The sequence below is a fragment of the Plecotus auritus genome, assembly GCF_963455305.1.
Source record: "Plecotus auritus genome assembly, chromosome: 2".
Lineage (NCBI taxonomy): Eukaryota > Metazoa > Chordata > Mammalia > Chiroptera > Vespertilionidae > Plecotus > Plecotus auritus.
In genome coordinates, this window is record NC_137771.1 from 220,979,028 (window position 1) to 221,002,715 (window position 23,688).

At 57.5% G+C, this 23,688-nt stretch overlaps 1 protein-coding gene and 1 pseudogene across 3 annotated transcripts; one reads left to right on the plus strand and one right to left on the minus strand.

Annotated features, from left to right (window-relative positions):
• The first annotated feature begins 3,354 nt into the window (after positions 1 to 3,354).
• On the plus strand, positions 3,355 to 14,665 carry ICOSLG (inducible T cell costimulator ligand). Of its 2 annotated transcripts, XM_080655452.1 has the most exons (7): positions 3,355 to 3,444; positions 5,789 to 5,829; positions 6,642 to 6,995; positions 8,157 to 8,456; positions 9,943 to 10,107; positions 10,620 to 10,655; positions 11,686 to 14,665. In XM_080655452.1, exons 1-7 carry the CDS (start codon positions 3,431 to 3,433, stop codon positions 11,694 to 11,696), a joined length of 921 nt encoding a protein of 306 aa, XP_080511578.1. In that variant the 5' UTR covers positions 3,355 to 3,430; the 3' UTR covers positions 11,697 to 14,665. The 2 variants fall into 2 exon arrangements, with proteins under 2 accessions (XP_080511578.1, XP_080511579.1); XM_080655453.1 differs by lacking the exon at positions 10,620 to 10,655 and having other exon boundaries at positions 11,686 to 14,659.
• On the minus strand, positions 9,174 to 9,575 carry LOC308242651 (small ribosomal subunit protein eS24-like; annotated as a pseudogene). The gene has a single exon. The product of its transcript is annotated as a small ribosomal subunit protein eS24-like (transcript).
• Positions 14,666 to 23,688: the final 9,023 nt, after the last annotated feature.

The following is a 23,688-nucleotide window of genomic DNA, read 5'->3' on the forward strand; positions in this document are numbered from 1 at the left end:
TTGATCTTAATTGGGGGTGGTAGAATTCTTAGGCAGGAAGCAGTCCTTGTTTGGGAAAATATTTTGATAAGCTGAAGGCTTGGGAGTAGGAGCCGGAGAACTGGGTGTTTCTGTAGGCCATGCACTCAAGATAAGGTGCAGACAGCTCTGCCTGAGATCAAGAGGGAATCTGGCCTCCGAGAAGGAGGAGAGGAAATTCAGGGAAGCTAGGGGAAGAGTAGGAAGAATATATATATATATATATATATATATATATATATATATATTGAGAGAGAGAGAGAGAGAGAATTTATATATATATAGTCCTGTTAGAGAGAATTTATACATATATAAATTAGAATATATTCCTGTTAGAATATATATATATATATATATATATGGTCCTGTTAGAGAGAGAATTTGTATATAGTCCTGTTGGTTTTGTTTCTCTGGAGAGCCCTGAGATACAGACGTCTTCATTGATCAATGTGAACTTTCTCGGCAGTAGACAGGAGGACACTCCTGGGCTCTGAGGCAGGTCCTATGTCCAGGGGCTAATTTAGCAAGATTTGCAATGAAACCAAGGGCACGGCAGCCCCAGAAACGCAGAGGGACGGGAGCATCCAGGCACAGATAAGACTTCCTGGGGGTCAAGCTCTGGATCCAAGCTTGTGGCAGCAACAGAGCCTGGCGGTGGCTGTGCCCTGGGGGGCTGACTCCAGGCTGCTTCCACTCCAGTGACCGATGTCACAGGGTCCAACCTAACTGCTGTCCACTTTCCATCAGGGTGCTCCCAAGAAGGCCCAGAGCCACTCGGAACAGCTTTATGCACTCAGCTCACTCACAAATACCTGGAGATCCCCCTCTAACTATTTAAACCCCATCCGCAGAGCCCCTTTCTGGGACCCTCTGAGTTTGGCTGAAAGTGACCCCTTCTGGCTTCCACATCTAAACCCAGAGCTTCAAGTCCCTGGCATGAATACAACTCCTACTGGGTCCCCAGGTCTGCCCAGATGTTCCTCCAGGCCGATTCTCTCCCCACACCCCCCACTGTGGTCTTTTCCCCATTTGTCTCAAAACTGTAATCCACGCATTAACTCAGCTGCTTTCTGAGGGATACCTTATAACCCCCCACTTCACAAGGGGAAAATGCAGGCACAGAAGGGTCCTGTAACTTTCTGAGGTCACACAGCTCCTGAATTGCAGAGCTGAGAGAGGAAGCCAGCATGCACTTCTCAGGTGGGGGGTTCTGGGGCTGGCCTTGGTCCCACTCCTGGGGGTGTCCCTCCCTCCATGACCCAGTCCCCCTTGATGTCCCTCCAGCCCAGCTGCACTCCCTACTACTTCACTGCCTGCTCAATGCAGTCTTTCTCCATCCAGCGTCCCCCACTCCGGTGCGCCTGGCCTTCTGGGTCTGGGGCTGCCCAGGAAGCAGAGCTCGGCTCCTCCCTCACCAGCCTCAGCTCCTGCCAGCTCTACCTTGTGGGCCCCTTAAAGGCCTCTCTCCTGCCTCCCACCTGCCTTGGGGCAGTGCCCAGGCTGCAATGAGGGCACTTTCCCTTCTTAGCTCCACAGGGAGGTTCTCCCTCCCCCAAGAGCCGCTTCTATTCAACAACAGCCCCAGAGATTGCATATGGGGTCCACCCCTTCCCGTTCAGCATCCCTGAGGGCAAAGTAAGGATTCCTCTGGGAGCGGGAAGTAAAGTCACAGCCTCAGTGAAGCCTAACCAATTGGAAAGCTTCCCGGAGTTGAGGGCGGGGCTGCTCGCGGCCAGGTGCGGGAGGTGAGGCGCAGCCTGCCCCGCCCTCCTGCCCCATCTGCGGGAAAACTTGAGGCTGGCCCTCCCCAAACTCTGTCTTCCTTTGCCAGCTGCTGCCAATCCATGGGGAGAAGAACCAAGGCTACAGAAATCAGGTCCCCTCCAGCTCCACGGGGACTGACGAGGTGTCCCCGTCCCTCGCCCCTGCCTGCATTTGTGCCAGCTGCGGCCCTGGACAGATTGGTTCTCTGGCTCCAGGAATGGGGTGAGTCCGATACACCCCCCCTCCCCCCGCCATTTGATGTATGCCCACGCCCTGCGCTCCTAGCCAAATCTTATATTTCCTCCCGGCCCCCACACGACGCCCCCCTCCCCCCAATTCAGATTGTATCTGCCCTTCCTGCCTCCCGCCCCTATTCTCCACCGCTAAGAGGGAGGGTGGCCCCCGCTTGGTCTCTTTAAATCCTCCACACCAATCTCCCAGCCTACCCGGACGGGTGGAACCCAGGTTTGAGAACCGCAAGTCCACCCCCTCCTGGCAGCCAGCCCTCCCGTCCAGGCCTGTCTTCTGCAGCCTGCGTCCCACCTCCCAGAAGTTGTACACGGAATCTTGGTTGGACGAGTGACAACTTGCAGAAGGTTGGCTCCGCCCTCACCTTACACCTGGCCTCTCCTGCCCCCCAGAGGCGGGCCTCTGCCTCTGAATCAGCCTGGGTGCCCAGACACGCCCCTCCTGCCTGCTCCACGGGGACCTGGACCCCAGACCTGAGCTGGGTGCCTTGGATCCCAGGCCCTTCCTGGGGGCCTCTGCAGGGAGGGCACCCTGTTCCCTCGTGGCCCCACCTCTCTCACCTCAGTGGCACCTGGCCCGTGAGGGCGGGAGTGGGGAGCACTGACCCAGGGGGCCCAGAGGGCTCGGCGGGGGAACCGAGCAAAAAACAAGAGGGCCAGGTCTCACCAACGTGGGAGAGCAAAGATGAAATGGTTTCCACGCGGCGGGCCTCCCAGAGCCTTCAGTACACAAGCATGTTGCGGCACGTGGCCCAGGAGCCACGCAGAATCGGAGAGCAAAGCTGGGGGGGCAGGAGGGGTACACCCAGGGCCGGACTGGACAGTAGAGCCTGGGGCCTTCCCTCCTTCCATCCATCCATTCATTCCAGATGTGGAGCTCACTTCACCTGAGAGCTGCAGGTACCGAGGGAGGGAGGGAGGGAGGGAGGGGGCCTAGGGAGGGGACCTTGAGGCGAAGGGGCGGTCTGCGCGACTTTGGGGGGCAGCACTTAGCCTTCCAAGGCCCTTCCACACGGGCAAGCCCTTCCACAGCGCCCACGGACGCCGCCTCCCTGGTGCCACACTCCCCCCAACTTCCCGGGCACCTGCAGCACCCATGCCCGTGGCCCGGCGCCCTCGGGGCCCACTTGAACCCGTCTGAAGACTGGTGGCCGAGCTTCCCTTCCGCGGAGCTCCGCCTAAGGCTGGGGGTGCGGGGGTGGGACCGTGGGCGGGCCGGGGCGGGGCGGGGCCGGGGGCGGGACCGAGCCCCAGTCAGCCTTCCCGGGTTTCTCAGAAACTGGTGTCCAGGCGGCGGGCGCGCAGCGCGCAGTTAGAGCTCGGCTCGGCGGAGGCGGAGGTGGAGGCGCGAGGTCCCTGCGCTCCGAGGTCTCCCGCGCCCCGAGGTCTTCGCTTCCACCATGAAGCTAAGAAGGTGAGAGGCCATCGGCCAGGCCCTGCGAGAGCCGGGAAAGAAGCGGAGGCGCCACCGTAGAGAGCTGGGTGCCCAGGAGGGACCGACCCAGGGCGCCCGGCCGGGGATGCACTCACCTGGCGGCAGAGCGGCGGGGTCCGCGCGGAGGGTGGGCAGCCAGGAGCCGGGCGGAATCGGGCAGGGCCCGCCGGCATCGGGCAGGGCCGGCATCGGGCAGGGCCGGCATCGGGCAGGGCCGGCATCGGGCAGGGCCGGCATCGGGCAGGGCCGGCGGGTGCGGTTACCTGCTAGTCCGTGGCATTAGCCAAGGGGTGGCTTGGGGGTCGACAGCAGTGCGTGGGGACGGAGGGCAGTGCGTGGGGACCCACGCTGTGTGTGGGTGTGCTAGGAGGCGGGTCCCTGGGAAGGGAAGGGAAAGCGCTCGCTCCCCCCACTCCTCCCTCACTCCTTCTCCCTCCCCTCCTGGCCCCAGAGGACTGCCAGGGGTGGAAGAATGAAGGATGTGATACCTCAAGGCCAGCGGCGCCGCCCTGACTCCCACACCCCGGGGATTCCCCCTCCCCTATCAGCAGAGCCAAACTGGGAAGGTGTGCCTGCCTAGGTCCAGCCCATCACTCCAGGTCTCCTGCCAGCCTGGGGGTGGGCAGCTTTGTTACTAGCTTTTCGCAAAGCACCACCTTCAGGGCTCATTGTACGATTAACAGCCTCTGACTCCCTGGATAAACTGGAGAGGCACCTGGTCCCCAGGTTTCCAGCCACACAGCCCACAAGCCTGCCCACACCGGGTGGGTCCCGCAGCCCCGCCTCCCCAGTCAGACATGTGGGTAGTTCTACAGTGTTCTGTTTGCTCAAAAGAGAAAAAAATGTGCTAGATTGTCACAGCCACCAGCCACCCTGACCTGGGAACCGTGGCCCTGTCTGTCTGACTCAAGGAGGGTGGGCTAGGGTGGTGACAGGGTGCAGGCAAGGGTGGTGGGCCTTGCGGGAGGGGTGTGGTGTTTGACAGCAGGGACCAGAGGACCATGCAGGGAGAGGTACAGAGAGGCCCGCACGCAGGCAGCACCCAGGACAGGGCTCACTGTATCCCCTGCAGGAGCCCAGAGGCCCCGAAGAGGCCCTGACAGGTGCACGCATGTGCCTTGGACCCTGCGCACAGACAGGGCGAGCCTCGTGAGCACCCATAGGCGGGCTCCACGGGAGAGAAATGGGGGCCACAGAGGCGTCTTCATAGCTTTGTATTTTAGAAGGCTGCTCTGGCTCAGGGGAAGATGGATGGAGGGGTCAAGACTGGAGGTGGTCATCACAGCTGTCCCCACAAACTGGAATGGAGGCCCCAACAGGGACAGTGAGAGCGGACAGCCCCACCCGCAGGCTGTGGCCTCCGTGGGGTATGGGGAGCCCCTGGTGGCAAGGGACATGCCTCTAGACAGAGTCCGATGACAGCTGTCAGGGGTCTCCGCCCAGAGCTCAGGGCACACAGCATCCTGGGAGGCCGGTAGGAGGGGGTGGCTGGGTTGAGGGCACCAGGAGCCTGGAAGTTGGGAAGTTCTCACCCCCGCAGCCCAGCTGCCCACCGGCTGGGAGGAGCCTCCCATGTGGTTTCGGAATGAGTTCCTTCCTCAGAGGGTTGTCCTGCAGCTCACCGACTGCCACTGGGCATCTTAGACCTTCTCTTTCTCCCCCAAATTAAATGCAGCTCTTGCCATGGATACTGTGGAAGTGTTCTTTTCTGATTCCATGCAGTTTCTTGGAATCTCTTCCTGTATGGCTAGGTCACCAGGGTGTCGAAAGCTATGGCCTTGGGAGTGTCTTTCACTACCTTTATCGCACGTTCCTCCTTGTGTTGGGGGGGTCAACACGGGAGCTGGCTGGTTGCGGGGACGCTGGCCCCTCGGGACTTGCTGTGCTGGGCAGGGAGGTGGGCGCCTCCTGCTGCAGGGGCCTGGCTGATGGGCTGGCTGTCAGCGGATGTGCTGATGGGCTGGCTGTCAGCGGATGTGCTGATGGGCTGGCTGTCAGCGGATGTGCTGATGGGCTGGCTGTCCGTGGATGTGCTGATGGGCTGGCTGTCCGTGGATGTGCTGATGGGCTGGCTGTCAGCGGATGTGCTGATGGGCTGGCTGTCCGTGGATGTGCTGATGGGCTGGCTGTCAGTGGATGTGCTGATGGGCTGGCTGTCAGTGGATGTGCTGATGGGCTGGCTGTCAGTGGATGTGCTGATGGGCTGGCTGTCAGCGGATGTGTTCACTTTTCTGCAATGGGTGTGACCCGCTCCTGCCCGTGAGGAGGAGTCTTCACCTTCTGGAAGAAGGCGGACTCACCTGCCTTTCTGGTTCCTTTCCAGTGCTGGCCTGCTCCTACTGCTGCTCAGCGGCCTGCGAGCCGGTAAGTCCGACAGCCCTCATGGTCCGGAGGCCAGTTCCCAGCCCTTCAGTGTGGAGAGTGGGGTGCAGGTGTCAGTGGGGGTCTTGCCACAGTCCTTCTTGTTTTTCCAGGGACTCCTGCGAGGTCGCTGGGCCCCAAGCGTGTGGGATTGAAAGCCACAAAGGGGTTGCTTGTCTAGACCCTGTAGCTCTTGTTTTATCGTGTTCGTTAGGTGTAGATGGAATGCACTTCCTCCCGCATGCTTCAGTCCTCTGCTTTCCCGATGAGCTGGGAGCAAGGAACAGGGATGCACCCAGCTCAGAGGGAGGGAGGGCAGAGCATGGCCACTTTCCTGCAGCCCTCCGAGTGTCTGTATGGATGGGAGAGCCAGTCTGGACACGTCACGTGGCCTGCCTTGGCACAGTGCCAGCAGCATTATAAGTCTGTTGTTGAGAAACTGATGTTTTCTTTTAAATGTCTAATGTTTTACAAACCCTTTTCGGTTGAATTAATTATAAACTCGCAAGAAGGAGCAGACAGAGTGCAGCCTGGTCCCAGTGGCCACCCCCGCTTCTCCCAACACTGGCCTCTTCCATACTGACAGGAAGTCAACATTAGACAACACATCGCAGGAGCTTACCGCAAATTCCGAATTTTTAAAATATTGCATTCCTATGTGTATCTTATGAATACATTCCTTTTCTACTGAAATGAGTCAGAATTGGTGTTTGAGAGAGTTCCCTCAAACCCCGTCCCCCCTCCCCCCAGAGTAACTTCGCAGGCTAGGTAAGACTCAACCTCAAAAAATAAATGTACTTTTTGAATCACTACAGATGATCAAGAAAAAGAAGTCAGAGCAATGGTGGGCAGTGACGTTCAGCTCAGCTGCATTTACACCAAAGAAAAGAGTTTTGATTTAAATGAAGTTTATGTTTATTGGCAAATCACTGATACTAGCAGCAAGCCAAAAACTGTGACTTACTACCTGCCCGGGAACAGCTCCGTGGGCCATCACAACAACCGGTACAAGGACCGGGCCCAGATGTCACTGGACAGCATAAAGCAGGGCAACTTCTCTCTGCGTCTGTACAACATCACCCCCCAAGACGAACAGAAGTATTACTGCCTGGTGTTTAGGAAGCTGACAGAGCAGATTTTGAATGTTGAGGTCACGTTGCACGTGGCAGGTAAGGGCGTCAACGCTGACAGCCGAGTTCATCCCAGCCCCTGGCCTGGAGAAAACATTAAGGAGACCCATTTTCTGGCTCATCCATCTGATTCTTTCTATGAAAAAAAACCCAGTCTCAATGAGCAGCCTTCTGCTTAACTGTGCATGAAGCTGAGTTGGTTGAAACATCAACTTGTAAGAAAGTTTTCATAACCTGAGGCTCCCTGGTTTCACAGAAATACTCCTAATCTTGCTGTCTTTGCTTTGAACGTGCGCCAACTCAACTCAAACTAGATTTAAAAAAATATATATATTTTATTGATTTCAGAGAGGAAGAGAGAGGGAGAGAGAGATAGAAACATCAATGATGAGAGAGAATCATTGATCAGCTGCCTCCCCCACACCACCTACTGGGGACCGAGCCCGAAACCCGGGCATGTGCCCCTGACCATAATCGAACCTGGGACCCTTCAGGCTAATGCTCTACCCACTGAGCCAAACCGGGCAGGGCTCAAATTAGATTTTTTAAAAAAATATATTTTATTGATATTTTACAGAGAGGAAGGGAGAGGGATAGAGAGTTAGAAACATCGATGAGAGAGAAACATCCATCAGCTGCCTCCTGCACACCTCCCACTGGGGATGTGCCCGCAACCAAGGTACATGCCCTTGACCGGAATCGAACCCGGGACCCTTCAGTCCGCAGGCCGACACTCTATCCACTGAGCCAAACCGGTTTCGGCTCAAATTAGATTTTTAAAATAAAATTAGGAAGGAGTGCTATAAGGCAGTTTTGAGGTCAGAATTTAGGAAGAAAATGAAAGTCAATCAAGATGCTCAGGGCACCGCTAGTTCAGAGATGGGCTGTTCCTTTCAGATGACGGCAAGCTCTCCGTGTCACTAGATGCAAATGACCGGCCTCTTTGGAGCAGGGAGTGGGTGACAGTCCCTGCCCTCAGGCTTAGTAACCCCCCTATTGGAGTCGGAGGAGTGACTCTTGGGCAGAACAGGGCCAGTGCCCGCTGCCCAGACCAGAGCCCTGGTCCTGTCTCTCTACCAGGGTCAGGGGCACGACGGGCTGACTCCCCTCTAACCTGGCCCTGGGCCCCGAGCACTGGGTACCCCTCCATTTCTGACCTTCAGAACCTGGTACCCCTCACCTCCGTTTCTTCCCCTGCAGCAAATTACAGCATGCCCGTGGTCATCGCCCCCACGGCCGCCCCCCAGGACGAGGAGCTCACCTTCACGTGCACGTCCACGGATGGCTACCCCAGGCCAAACGTGTACTGGATCAACAAGACGGACAACAGCCTGATGGATGAGACCCTGCAGAACAGCACCGTCTCCCTGAACGCGCGGGGCTTGTACGACGTGGTCAGCGTCCTGAGGATCCGGCGCACCCCCCACGTGAACGTCGGCTGCTGCATTGAGAATGTGCTGCTGCACCAGAACCTGACTGTCAGCAGCCAGAAAGGGAGCGGTAAGGATCTGCATGCCTGCCCCAGCCACGGTTCTGGGCCCGGGGAGATGGGAGATCCTCTCAGAGGACAAAGCCTCTCCGAGGTGACCCGGCAGCGGCATCAGAAAGGTGGTTGGAAGGGAGAGGAGGGAAGAGTCAGGTGCGCGGTGATGGGATCACCACGTCTGTGGCGATGGGCACGGGGCTGGATGCTCAATGCACCCTGCTTGGCTTCATCTTCAGTCATGGGGCCAGTTTGGTGACCCATTTCACAGGGGAGGGACTGAGGCTCTGAAAGGCTGTGTAACAGATCCAAAGCGCCAGGACTAGGACGCAACAGTGTCCGGACTGAAGCCCACACCTGCGCTGCCCTGCCCCCACCAAGCTCTTTGCTTTTGGGTGTGTGCCCCCGAGAAGACTGCACCCTCCCTCCCCCCCCTCTCCCCCCCATGCTAGGGGTCCAGCTGGGCCTGGCTCCTGGCCTGAGGCCTCCCCGTGGAAGGGGCACAGACAGGTGACTCCTTCGTAGAGGCCACGGGCTCGCTCCATCTGTGTCCCTGTCACAGTGCTGAGATGAGAGGTGGAAGGCGAGGTGTGCCTGTGGGCCGTGCCGCTGCAGGACCTGTGGGGCTCGGTGCACAGTGGGAAGCACAGGGCTCCTTGTTCAAGAATCGCGATGGTGACAGAGCACTGCCCCAAGCACAGGGCCTCTGGTGCGGCCCCGGGAACTTGCAGGGGTCACAGGCCTTGAAGGTGGCCCTGACCTACAGTGTGGGTGAAGCATGTCCCCCTGACTTCCTTCCTTCTGTTCTTGCGTTCCTTTCTCTGTTTTCTTGAGGTCTTCTTCTTCCCATCTAGCCATGTCTTGAAAGTCTATGTCTGGGTTCCTTTTTCTCTGCGTAATCCAAGGAATCAAATCATGCCAAAGCCAGTGGTCTTGCCACCACCAAAGTGGGTTCTGAATCCAAACACAAAGATGGCATCAGGTGTGGCCTTACACATTTTGGCTAGTTTTTCCCGAATTTCTGTCTTGGGTGCTGTTGCCTTCCCTGGGTGAGGGACATCAATGACCATTTGCTTCCGCTGAAGCGGTCTGTTGGTCATGAACTTCCTGGTCCGGATGGTTACCGTGTCGTTCATGATGAAGGGTGATCTTCAAGCAGTCAGGGAGGAAAAGAGCCACTTGGATTTTTTTTTAAAGTCAGCAATAAAGCTAGACAAAGAGTAAATTACGTTAAATGTAAAAAGCCAGGAAGAACCTGTGCTTCCTGCCACCACCCAGGGCTGCACATCCCGGGGCAGGTGGGGCGGAGCGGCTCCTGGGAGGGAAGGCCCTTCCGTCCACCAGCTTTCTGTCCAGAAGGCACCGCGCGATGCCAGGGACGTGCTTCGGAAGTAATGCTCCCGGGTGCCTTCTTCCTCGGGATGAAGCGAGGCCCTTTCCCCTTTCCCCTTTCCCCTTTCCCCTTTCCCCAAAAGCCTCAGGCTAGTTTCCTCTTTCTTGCAGAGCCAACCCCTGGAACCACCAGGGGCAGCAACACAGAGACCCCAGGCGCCGAGGCGGGGAGATCCAGGACCGTGGTGGCCACCATCGCGCTGCTGCTGACCGTGGTCCTGGCGGCGGCTGCAGGCTGGTGGTGCAGGAGCCGGTGTCCTCGCAGGGGCTACGCAGGTACCAGGCGGGGCGCACGTGCTGCTGGTTGGCGTTTATTTATTTGGTGGGAAGCGGTGTTTTTGCCTTTCTGAAGATGTTTACAAACTCTGCAAGGAGTTGGTTTCATTTTAAGTGCAGTTTTAGTGGCGTTAGCATCCTGAGCGAGCACAGCTCCGCCAAAGCTCCCGCACGTGGATTTGAAGCCCGAGCCTGAGGCCCCACGTTCCTGACGCCTTCTCCCAGGTGTGGGAGTGGGGGGAGAGGATGGACTCTGAATCTAGAGGTCAGGATGGAGTTCATTTCTGCGGATGCCGAGCTGCCCATCGGCCAGGCCGCAGAGGGCGCCCCGAGTCCAGGCACAGAGCCTCTCAGTGTGCTTCCCACGCTTCCCTCCCGCAGAGCGTCTGCCCTGAGGCGGGGTGGCCCTGGGAGTCTGTTCTCGGCCCAAGCCCTTGAGCCACGGGGGTCTTAGACCGACCCCTCACCACCCTCCACGGCCTGCCCTGAGCATTCCTGGTTTGTTCCAACAGGTGCCCAGGCTGCGAGGCCCGAGCTGGGGCTCACCGGTGAGTTTGCCAGAGGCTCGGGGAGAAAGCGGGCAGGTTCCGTGGGCCTAGGTGGCTTGGCAGCCGCTTCCTCCACGTTCGCCACTTAGCACGAGCATTACCTGGTGACTGGGACACACACAGGGGCCTCTGTTTTCAGAGACACGGAACCCCCAGGGAAGGCACATTCCACTGGCCCCTGCCGCACACAGTCCTGCCCGTGGGGCCGCTTGCTGACGTCGGGTTATGGAATTTTCCATGCACACACAGGGCAGGGAGAGCGAGTCGGATGAGGGCCCCGCACCTCCACCCAGCCTCCATTCTCCTTCCTAACTGCCTCTGTGCATATGCCCTACCTTCCCACCCACCTCTACGGGGGGGCTTAAGTGGGTTCAGACACTGAGTCCTTCCTAATAGAACAGTTAACTGGTGTTTCCCGGGGAACTGAGCACCCCACAGTCCTGGAAGCAAAGGTCGATGTGACTCCCATCCCAATTCGAGAACAATATTCACCCACAGTCTTGTTTCCCAGCAGCTGCCTCGGGCTGTGCGTAGCTTTGCAGTCAGACCAGCCCTCGCTCGACACCATACCAGGGGTCCTCAAACTTTTTAAACAGGGGGCCAGTTCACTGTCCCTCAGACAGTTGGAGGGCCAGACTATAGTAAAAAAAAAACAACTATGAACAACTTCCTATGCGCACTGCGGGCCCGGGACGAGTCGGCTGCTAAGCAGGACAGGCATGGATAAATGTCCTTGGCGGGCCGGATAAATGTCCTTGGCGGGCCGCGTTTGGCCCGTGGGCCGTAGTTTGAGGACGCCTGCCGTAGGCAAATCACTGCGCCTGTCTGAGCCCCATTCCTCTACCCGGGGGGCCTGGGCCACGCCGGCTGACTGTGGCCGCGGGAGATGTGCTCGCAGGGCCCGCAAGCCAGTTTGGAATAACTCCGGGACACGTCTCTCAAACAGCGGGGGCTGCCCAACCGGAGACCCGCGGAGCGCGCCGCTGCAGGCGGAGTATTTCACATTCCTCTCCCTTCTCTTTCTTCCAAGACCACGTTTGACCAGAACTCACCTCCCAGGACACGGACAAGGCTCCCGTGAGACGCCACCCAGAGGGACGTCAGAAGGCGGCTTGCCACCGGCAGGCTGGTGGCAAAGGGGAGCTCAGCTGCGCCCTTAACAAGGACCTTCATGGACACGAAGCCTCTCCGGCCTGGGGGCCCTTCCCCTGGAAAGACCGCACTTAACCCCACGTGAGCGGGCGCCCCAGCTTCGCTGCCAAACACAGCTCCTCCCCGCCTCCAGCCCTTCTCCGTGTCCCCGACTCACACTGTGGGGCGAGGGGTCTGAGAGTGAGCGGAGGACGGGCGCCGGTGTGGACGGAAGAGGGAAGGCGCCGCTCTCCTCCCGGCGGCCCTGATGGGTGAGGCGTGGACAGTGTTTGCGGGGGCCTCCCGTGATTGTCTGTGCACGTGTGCGTGTCCCGCGTGCAGGGAACGGTCAACACGGAGACCCCGGGATTCCCTGTCCTCTGGCACCCTCACCGGGGAGAACAACCTGGGTGTTTGGGTGAAAAGCTACGTTGCCCTCCCGTAAAAGCACAACCGAACCCACGCCAAGAAGGTTGTTGCAGGCGCCCACGTGCCTGGGCCCGCCAGGAGAGCCGAGCTCCGGTCGGATTGAGGGCCAGCCAGCGGACACCGACGTGTGACCGCCAGTCCTTGGGAGTGGCGCAGCGGCACGAAGAGGGCGCTCCAGTCGCTGGCCCAGCAGTTTCCTCCGAGTGTGGTCTGGGCAGCTCCCTGCCCTGTTGCCACGGCCTCTCGCCCGGCCGCCCCTGAGAACCTGCAGGGGGTGATGGAGACCCCAACTCCAACACCGCTTCCTCGGAGCCCACGGGCCCCCCAGGTGATGGGAGGCGGGCGGTGTCCTGGCCCTCCCGGGCAGTGTCCACGGTGTGGCCTGGAATGAATCTTGCAGTTTGAAGTTTCCAGGACGTTCTGCGAAGGAGGCTGCCAGGTAACTAACCCAGGTGTGCGCACCCCCGAAGACGGGCCTGAGGTTCCGCCCGTGGCCCTGCAGCACGGATGGGCCCCAGACCCAGACTTGGAGCAGAAATGAGGACCGGACTCCGTGGTGAAGCCGAGTTCCACACTTGTCACAAGAAATCCTTGGTGTGTCCTTGTGGCAAGAAGCCCTCATGTGGCTTCTACATGAGGGCGACAAGGGCCCACCAGACTTTTAACATGGAAGCATTAGAAGACATGTGTCATCCCTGAAGAGTGGCAGAAGGGCCACTAACTAGCATTTGGTGCAAAGCACTGGATGTGGTGCCCACCCTCCGTCCAGGCCCTGGGGGCCCGGGAGGTGCTAGGGCCGGTGTCCCCAGGGATGCGGCAGCCACGAAGGGAAGCTGGTTTCCTTCTTGGAGGAGGCAGCAGGGACGGCCACCCTCAGCCTTCCCCCAGCACGTGCGGACCTGACCTGGGGCTCCCCATGCCACGACCATGCTCTCCAGGCTCCGTGTCCTGATTCCTCATCTCGCCGCTGGCCCCCCACAACCCTCAGCCCCAGCCTGGCAGCCCCGCCCCTGGGCCTGGGGAAGGCGGACTGGCCTTAGGACACAGCGCACCTCCGAGTCCTCCAGGCTTGCACTGCCCACGCCCCACCCCCCGCCATCGCCACTTGCTGCCTGTGCTGTAGACCCGCGGAATGCCATGCCGGTGCTTGACACCTGTTCCCACACACCCAGTTGGGGAGAATGCAAGATAAGCTGTGTCGTGGCTTTGGTCAGCTCTGCTGGTCCTCATGGCAGGTCTGGGCCCCTGCCTCGCCATCGGCTCTCGCTCTGAGGGTTTCTGCCCCTCCCCGGGGACGCTGGGCAAGGTCTGGAGACATTTTAGTTGTCTCACTGGGGGATTCTACTGGCCTCCGGGGTGTAGAAGGCAGGGGCGCTGCTCCAAGTCCAAAAACAGACGGCCCATCGCAGAGAAGTGTCCCCCCTGAAGGCTGGTCCAAGGGTGAGTCCCTGCCCTCCGAGGCCACTTTCCCAGGGCGGGCAGGGCAAGGGGAGCCCCTGCCTTCCATCCCCATCCACACTGGGTCTCTGGTGGAGGCGTATGGTTAGCAAGGTTAGAGGGTTAGGCCTGGAGGGTCCAGGTCAGGGCTGTTGCTTGCCCCCCTCCCACCCCCATCCCAGTCTACACCAGGCCCTCTGCTGCATCCTGACCAGGACGGCCTCCCCTTGGTCTCCAATATCCCAGATCCCCAGTGGTGAGTCTCCTTGGGGACGGCTAACGCTTTCCTCGAATCCATACTGGTCCTGCTTAGTCAGGGAGAAGTGACAAGCCGGGCACTTCTGTGAGGAGAGCGGGGCCAGGCAGATCCCCAGTGTGCAGGGTGGACCCCGGTCCGAGGATCCAGTGGTTCTTGATTAAATGCAAATGGAGTGAGTGCTCCCATCAGAAGACAGGCTGTGGCTGAATGGGTGATAAAGCAATCTCCTTACACACTCTGTCTATGGGAGACTCACTTCAGATCAGAACACACACAGACTTAGAGTAAAGGGATGGGAAGAGATGTGAAAGCAGAAACAAAAAAGCTGGTAGCAATACTCATGCTGGGCAAAACAGACTTTGAAACAAAGGCTAGAACAAGAGACAAAGACCCAGCAATTCCACGTCTGGGTATTTATCCACAAAGCCCAAACCCTACATAAAAAGACAGACAGCCGTATGTTCACTGCAGCATTATTTACAAGAGCCAAGATATGGAAGCAACCTAAGTGCCCGTCAATTAGATGAGTGGGTAAAGACGTGCGGGGTGCAGTCCTAGCTGGTTTGGCTCAGTGGATAGAGGGCCGGCCTGCGGACTGAAGGGTCCTGGGTTTGATTCCAGTCAGGGGCACATGCCCAATTGTGGGCTCGATCCCCGATGGGGGGCATGCAGGAGGCAGCCAATCGATAATTCTCATCATTGATGCTTCTATCTCTCTCTCCCTCTGTGAAATCAATAAAAATATATATTTTTTAAAAAGACGTGGTGCATATACACAATGGAATGACTCGGCCATAAAGAAGAATGAAATCTTACCATCTGCAACCACGTGGATGGACCTAAAAGGTATTGTGCTGAGTGAAATAAGACAGACCGGGAAAGACAATTGTCACGTGATTTCACTGACATGTGGATCTGAAAAACAAAAACCAGCAGACCAGAAGCAGACTCAAATACAGAGAACATTTTGACAGTTGCCAGATGGGATGGGGTTGAGGGTGGGGAGAGAAGGTGCAGGGATTAAGCAGTACAAATCGGTAGTTACAGAATAGTCATGGACAACGTAGGGAATATAGTCAATAATACTGGGACAACTCTGTATGATGCCAGATGGGTACTAGACTTATTGGGGGTGATCACTTTGTAAGTTACATAAATGTCTAATCACTAGGTTGCACACCTGAAATGGATATAATATTGCATATCAACTATAACTGAAAAGTAAAACATTAAAATTTAAAAAATAATTTTCTGAAAAGAAGGTGGGAGGGGTGTGGATACATTGTAGAGGCTTGAACCTGTGAGTTACGCACAGCAATCCTAGGGGCCCAGTGTCTCAGGGGACAGGCCTGGCCATGAAGTGGGCATGTAAGGTCTGGTGTGTCCAGACCTCGAAGATACAGCAATTCCTGCCCTGAAAGTGGTGTGATCTGTGGAGGGGACCCCAGGTCTTGGCAACAACTGGGAAAGGCTGGAGGCACCCAGGGCGAGGCACAGACCAGCGGGCAGCACTGCCATCACCCAGGGACGTGGGGGTTCTCCGATTCTGCTCAGCTGCCCGGTAACCTGGCATCTGAGCCCGTCGGGGACTTTCCACGCTGCCCTCAGCGCTGACCATGCAGGGCTCTTTGCAAAAAGGTGTCCAGTGTCTCACATGTCCGGAAACGTTCCATTTGTCCCCATGCCTGCATCATAAATCTGACTTTTGTTTTTATAACTGATTGGGTTCTCTGTTCATCTTCCAATACACCCTCCAAATTTGAAAAAGAAAAAACTATGAGGCTGAGCAGACCCATTTGGGAAGGAAGAGAGTTCATGTCACCATCTAAATTTTTTTATATATCTTATTGATTTTTTACAGAGAGGAAGGGAGAGGGATAGTTAGAAACATCAATGAGAGAGAAACATTGATCAGCTGCTTCCTGCACACCCCCTACTGGGGATGTGTCCGAAACCAAGGTACATGCCCTTGACCAGAATCAAACCTGGGACCCTTCAGTCTGCAGGCCGATGCTCTATCCACTGAGCCAAACCAGTTAGGGCTCACCATCTAAATTTAATGTGTCCTCGGCGGGGTCAGGCGGGGATGAGATGTCGGAGGGGAAGGGCCTGAGCCAGTGGGGTCAGTGTCTGGGGCTCAGGGACCGTGGGAGAGCCTGCACTTTGTGTTTCAAAGGACCGTGAAATCTCACAGCGTGGGAAGGGTTGTTTATAATCATTACTTCTCCGTGGGACACATCTAGGAATCCCTTACCCTCTGCAATCAATCAAGCACCAAGTAAAAACTAGTGGTAACAGGCAACAATCAAGGACACTGAAAGAATTGTGAATTTGAGGGCCCAGATCTGGGGCAGGCTACTGGCTGTAGACAAGAGACCCATGAACAGAAGGGGCCCCACAGTCAGAGGGAGACCCCACAGCAAGAGGGGACCCATGGAGGGGGACACCATATTCAGGAGACCCCCAGTCAGAGGGTGACCTGCGGTGCATCGAGGAGGACATAGTCCTGGAATCGCTCCATCGCGAAGAATCATGGCATGAGTCAGCATTCGTGAATCTGCTCCTGGGCTTCGGGCCCAGTGCTTCCTCAAGGTCCCTGCCAGCTGGTGTCCTGGCCCCAGAGTGGCTTCCCTCGTCCTGGGGAGACCTGGGCCTGCCCCCCGGGGAGTGAGTGCTGAGTGAGTGGTCGTTTCTGGGAGGGTTCTGGGTTTTGGGGACCACTGTCTGAGCCCCAGGACAGATGTGGGGGGCATGGGGGTTGCTTGACAATAGGATTTAAGCATCATGCACCTTCTACGTGGCCAGGGCATGGGCCAACAGCCATGGGGAGAATTGCAATAAAACCCAACAAACTTTTAGTTAAAATTACCTCCCCAAATGAACTTCCTGTCTGCCTTTAGGGCCTAAAAGAGGAAGTGACACTTTGGTGGCCCAAGAACCAAGTCGGAAAAGACCCTCTTAAGCACCTAGGTTTCCCAAAGCTGCCCTGGCATTCTTTCCACAACAAAGGAGGAGGGCATCTTGGCGGCCACGGCTTGGGGCCAGGGCCTGAGAGCGGGGTGCCAGCCAGGCTCATCCACCTTGCTATGTGCTTGGCCAAGTGACTAACCCCCTCTGTGCAAGATGCAAGCAATGCCAGTGGGGTGGGGTGGGGGAGAGGGGGTCTCTGTGAGGACAATGAGAAGGGGCGTGCAGTGTGTGGGAAAAGGATAGGTGCGCTAGGATGCTAGGTATGCATCATCACCACTCTCCTCCTCCTCCTCCCCTCCTCCTCCTCTTCCCCTACTCCTTCTTCTCTTCCCCTCTTCCTCCTTCTCCTTCTCCTCTTCCCCTTCCCCCTCCTCCTCCTCCCCTCCCCCTCCTCCTCCTCCCCTCCTCTCTTCCTCTCTTCTTCCTCCTCCTCCCGCCCCTCCTCCTCCTCCTTAACCAAGAGCTTGCTCTGCGGGGGTGGGCCGGCCAGCTCTGGAGGGCGCAGAATTTTCAGATGCTGAATTGTGCTTCAGGAGGGGGCAGGACCCTGTCCCAACCAAATCTCTGGCTGTCCTTGGGCTGGGCATGATAGCCCCACCCAGGGCAGGGGATGGCGGGGGAAGGGCCTGGGAGGCAGAAGCCACTCTCTCCTTGGAGTGGGCTCTGTGCCCGTAGGTCAGCTGGAATCAACCCCATGGGTGTGGCTCAGGTGAGACACAGAGTTCATGCACTTTTCCCGCCCTAAGGCACCGGCTCCTCTGACTGAGCTCTGGGCTTCCAGGGAGGCTGCAAGGTGTCCCATATGGAGGTGAAGCCTTTGAGGGCGGGGCAGCAGGGCCAGGTCCCTCCTGGGCCCCGCTGTGGTCCTGCAGAGGAAGTGTGCCTGGCCCAAGGAGGGCTGTCCAGGGCCACCAGCAAGTCAGGACTGGCAGCCATGCTCCAGGCCCGAGCCCCGCCCATGTCAGCAGGTGAGGTTTAGTAGGGCCACAGGTGGGGGAGGGAGGGACGAAGCAGCCACGTAGGTTACGTTTTACACAGGAAATCATGGTGAACCAAAGAGTATGATTAGGTAAATACATCAGCTGGTTTTTAAACTCTTCGCATCAAATTCCAAAAGCCCGCAGTATTTTTCCTGGGAAAACTCCAGACGCACTGCTCTAGACTCCGGCCCATTTCCATGAAGCGGCGGTTGGCCTTCTTCCCCCGGACAAGCGCAGCTTAGGGGTTGTCCCCAAACCCGGGCCTCTGTTCCGGGGCCACTCCCAGCCCTGCCCTTCCCTGCGGTTCCAGCCAGTGGGACGGGCAGAGAGGATGGGTCTCCCCCAGCTCCCTGGCGAGAGGTCAGGCTGTGCCCGGTGAAGGTCTCCATCGACAAGGTGGCCGCGCTGCCGGTGCTCACCACTGAGCCTGTCACGCTCTGTCACTTGTGGGACCGACGCCCCCGGCCTTGAAAACAAGCCCCTGCATTTAGCCTGTGTGTCTTCCTGCAGCCGCACCATGAATGGCCGGCATTTGCATGGCACAGCAGCAGTCACAGCTCACTGGGCGTTCACAATAACATTGTCATGCAGCCAGACGGGCACCGTTGCCCCTTCCCAGGGGCCTGGAAGCTGAGCAGAACCTACCAGCCCACCCCCTGTGGATGGCAGCATTTCCTGACCCCATAGATGGGCTGCCTTTCACGGCACTAGAATGAGGTCCCAGTAATTTACTAAGAGAAGACAAGGCTCAGGGGTTTGTGACCCGGGCCGAACCTGGCTGAGACAAGCAAGGCACCCAGGGCGCAAAGCCTAGGGCAACGCTCCCTCCAGGGGCTGAGTCTGCACTCGAACCTGCCAGCGTGGTCCTCCGTCAGCCGGCTCTCGGGCACCTCAATCCCTTCACCTTTGGTCTGGCCCTGCCTGTCCGAGGCTGTGGGAGACAGTGATTACATATTTAGGATTTTGCATAATACCCTCTAGGTTCATCCGTGTGGTTGAAAACGGCAAGATTTCATTTTTATGGCTGAGTAATATTCCATTTTGTATCTATACCACATCTTTACCCATTCGCCTATCAACGGGTATCTAGGTTGTTGCCATATCGTGGCTATTGTAAACAGTGCTGCGACGGACATGGGGTCCATTCATGTTTTCACATGTTTTCCTTTTCTTGGGGTACACACCCAGAACGGGATGCTGAGTGGTACGGCAGCTCTCGTTTTAGCTTTTTGAGGCACCTCCATGCTGTTTTCCATGTCACTGTGCCAATTTACACGAGGGTTCCCCTTCCTCCACATCCTCCCCAATGCTTACCACGAGTTGACTTTCTGATGATAGTAACTCCAACAGGTGTGCGGTGACACCTCATTGTGGTTGTGATTTGCATGTCCCTGATGATGAGTGATGTTGAGCATCTTTTCGTGTGTCTGTTGGCCATCTCTACGTCCTCTTGGGAGAAATGTGTTGTGTTATGTGAAATAAGCCAGAGAAAGACAAATGCTGTATGATCTTACTTATGTGTGCGCTCAAAAAATAAAAAACAAAATAAATGGGCAAACAAACCAAAATAGAAGCAAACTCAGAGATTCAGAGAACAATCGATGGTTGTCAGACCGAGGGGCCGAGGGGGCTGAGGGAAATGGGAAGGGACTAAGAAGTACACATCGCCAGTTATAAAGCAGTCACGGGAGGCAACGTCACAGCACAGGAACACAGCCAGGACAGTGTAATAACCATGTGGGGTGCCCGGTAGGTACCAGGGTTATCGGGTGATCACTTTGTAAGGCATATAAATGCCTAATCACTATGTTGTACACCTGAAACTAACAAGGTCATCTATAATTAAAAGTCAATTGTTTAAAAGTTTGGGAATTTGCAGGCAGTTGTGAAAGGGCTGGCAGCTTGCACAGGCTGTGGGGGGAGTCAGGGGCATCCACCCGACAGGAGTTGGCACACAGGTGGGCGGACTGGACGCACGACTCAGTCCCTTCCCAGAGAACCAAGGTACCAGCAACACTCCACTGTGGTCTCTGACACCCAACTCTTAGCCCAGACCGTCCCCCACCACCACCCCAAATTATTTACCTGGACCTTTGCCTTTCCTGTCCAAATGTCCTACCTGCTGAAGTGCTGTCTATCCAAAAAGTCCTCAGTCCTCAGAGGCCTTTTCCCTAAATAACAGTCCTTTCCATGGGGCAGTCCTTTACCTGCAAACTTGTCAGGAAGGCACCGGCAGTGTCTGTTCTTAAATGACGGTTGAATGACTAATTTCAGTAGGACAGCACTGAAACCAGGCCCCCAGGTGGGACTGGGGGCCTCTCTCACACGCTCTCCCCAGGGAAGCCGACTGCCCCTCCCCCCACCCCCAGCTCATTATTAGCTCAGGAAACAGTCCTCAGCTCCTGGACATAGCGGTTGTGTGGCTTGATTGACAACAGTTCCTTTTGACAAAGGGAATTTCCATTGGTTCGTTTAAAACGTTTTTGTTAACGGCTTCTATTTTTCACACTCTCGGCTGAGGTCCCCAGCTTGCCTTTGCGAGGTCTGAGATCCAAGAGATACCCCTTCTCACGAATCGGTTCCGTCACAGCACTCAGCGCTGCGCCGCGGTGGCTTTCTGTTCAGTCATTCATTCCTTCATCCAGCACTCACCTGCCACTCATTCATTCCCCCAGCGTTCACTCAGTCATTTATTCCTTCATCCAGCATGCCTCCACCCAGCACTCATCTGCCACTCATTCATTCCCCCAGCGTTCACTCAGTCATTCATTCCTCCATCCGGCATGCCTCCACCCAGCACTCACCCAGCATTCATCTGCCACTCATTCATTCCCCCAGCGTTCACCCAGTCATTCATTCCTTCATCCAGCATGCCTCCATCCAGCACTCACCCAGCACTCATCTGCCACTCATTCATTCCCCCAGCGTTCACCCAGTCATTCATTCCTTCATCCAGCATGCCTCCACCCAACACTCACCCAGCACTCATCTGCCACTCATTCATTCCCCCAGCGTTCTCTCAGTCATTCATTCCTCCATCCAGCATGCCTCCACTCAGCACTCACCCAGCACTCACCTGCCACTCATTCATTCCCCCAGCGTTCTCTCAGTCATTCATTCCTCCATCCAGCATGCCTCCACTCAGCACTCACCCAGCACTCACCTGCCACTCATTCATTCCCCCAGCATTCACTCGGTCATTCATTCCTTCATCCAGCATGCCTCCACCCAGCACTCACCTGCCACTCATTCATTCCCCCAGCGTTCTCTCAGTCATTCATCCCTTCATCCAGCATGCCTCCATCCAGCACTCACCCAGCACTCATCTGCCACTCATTCATTCCCCCAGCGTTCACCCAGTCATTCATTCCTTCATCCAGCACTCACCCAGCACTCATCTGCCACTCATTCATTCCCCCAGCATTCTCTCAGTCATTCATCCCTTCATCCAGCATGCCTCCATCCAGCACTCACCCAGCACTCATCTGCCACTCATTCATTCCCCCAGCATTCTCTCAGTCATTCATCCCTTCATCCAGCATGCCTCCACCCAGCACTCACCCATCACTCATCTGCCACTCATTCATTCCCCCAGCATTCTCTCAGTCATTCATTCCTTCATCCAGCATGCCTCCATCCAGCACTCGCCCAGCACTCATCTGCCACTCATTCATTCCCCCAGCGTTCACTCAGTCATTCATTCCTTCTTCCAATATGCACCCCCAGGAGGGCAGGATTGTTCCCCAAATGCCAAGTGGTGGGGCCGTGGCAGGAACTGTCCCAGGCACAGGGATGTTGGCGAACTTCACAGAAGACAGGGAAACGAGACAATGTCAGAGCGGCCAGGGTTCTGGAAGAGGATAAAAGGGGTGATGGGGCAGACCTTTTCTGTTCTTTCTGTAGAGGCTCCTGAGGAGGTGACACGTGTCCAAACCTATTCCCCTGTACCATTCATTCATTCATTCACTCTGGGCACAGGACATTCAGGCCTCCCACTGACCAGCAGTGACCCACTGAAGACTCGACACAAGTTCAGTCATCGCTGTGTCCCTGGGGTGGACTTGACTGACGACCGGGCTGACCGAGAAACCAGATCGTTCTCCCACGGTGGATGGGGAGGCCTGCGGGGAGGGGCCCTCTGGGGCTGGTCTTGCTCAGTGGGGAGCAGGACGGGAGGCCCCTGGCCCATTCCCCACGATGGAGGACGGCTGGGGTGGTCTCGAGGTTGGTGGGTTTCTTTGAAAAGTTAGAACATATTGTGAGTCAATAAGGACGTTCACTCACTGACACGGCGAATGTTCCCTGCGTCCCCTCCTTGTCCCACTCCCCACCGTGTGTTATTTTGCCCAAATCCTCAGCTACTATCCAAGGAGGCTCTTCCTGCCACAGGGTCCTGGGCTGGGCACATCGAGGGTGACCGACCACCCCCTGTGGGGTTTGCTACCCAAAGCGTGGCCTGTCTACTCAGGCTCCAGGCCCCTGGGTGTCCTGGCACTGAGCTGTGCCAAGGAGGACGCTGCCCAGTGAGCAGGGTGGGAGGTGCCCACCTTCTCCTGGTGCCCCCACTACAAGGTATTGGAAAGGTCCAGAGCCTCAGAGTCTTAGCATTGAAGGGCCTGCCTACCAGGAGGCAGGGGAAGGGCTGTTGGTGGGGGGTGGTTTGCACGGCTCTGAGTCAATGACCTGATTTCCCTGGTGGGTGAAGGGAGGCGGGAAGAGGAGGTCTGAGCCTCTTTCTCAGGCTGGACAGGCGTTTGAGGAACTTCGTCCAGAATCTGCTCCTTGGCGACTCCTGACATTATCTGACCGGACGGCTGCTCCTGGGCTCCACCAAGAGGAAGGCTGCTTCTGGCCCCACGGGGCCCTGCTCTGTGCTCCTGACCCCACGGGGCCCTGCTCTGTGCCCCTGACCCCACGGGGCCTGCTCTGTGCTCCTGACCCCACGGGGCCCTGCTCCGTGCTCCTGACCCCACGGGGCCCTGCTCTGTGCCCCTGACCCCACGGGGCCCTGCTCTGTGCTCCTGACCCCACGGGGCCCTGCTCTGTGCTCCTGACCCCACGGGGCCCTGCTCCGTGCCCCTGACCCCACGGGCCCTGCTCTGTGCCCCTGACCCCACGGGGCCCTGCTCTGTGCTCCTGACCCCTCGGGGCCCTGCTCTGTGCTCCTGACCCACGGGGCCCTGCTCTGGGCTCCTGACCCCACGGGGCCCTGCTCTGTGCCCCTGACCCCACGGGGCCCTGCTCTGGGCTCCTGACCCCACGGGGCCCTGCTCCGTGCTCCTGGCCCCACGGGGCCCTGCTCTGTGCCCCTGACCCCACGGGCCCTGCTCTGTGCTCCTGACCCCACGGGGCCCTGCTCCGTGCTCCTGGCCCCACGGGGCCCAGCTCCGTGCTCCTGACCCCCCGGGGCCCTGCTCCGTGCTCCTGACCCCACGGGGCCCTGCTCCGTGCTCCTGACCCCACGGGGCCCTCCTCTGTGGTGATGGAACAAACTAGACCCTTATCTTCTGACCTGGACACATTAAAAAAAAGCAAGATTTTAAATAACTTGCTCAGGATAAACCCTTAAGAACAAGCCTGCCTGTGTGCCCGGGGACACTGGCCCTGTGTGAGCAGGAGAGCCCCTGAGAGCCGTGCAGGTGGACACATGAGGGACGCCCTCCAGGGCACCTCCCAAGGCTGGGCCTCACCCTGCCTCCCTGTCCAGCCTCATGCCTCATGAGTCTTCCAGCCACGTGGAGTGTTGTGGGCCCCCCAGACTTGCAGGGACCCATGCCTCCTGCAAGACAAGAACTGCCTTTTAGCCCCACGTGGCCGCGCGTGCCCA

Bases quoted from the DNA above. Each gene is read 5' to 3' on its own strand.
- ICOSLG (XM_080655452.1), top strand. The intron at 6,996-8,156 runs GTAAGGGCGTCA...CTTCCCCTGCAG, and splicing joins GGTCACGTTGCACGTGGCAG to CAAATTACAGCATGCCCGTG. The intron at 10,108-10,619 runs GTACCAGGCGGG...TTGTTCCAACAG, and splicing joins TCCTCGCAGGGGCTACGCAG to GTGCCCAGGCTGCGAGGCCC.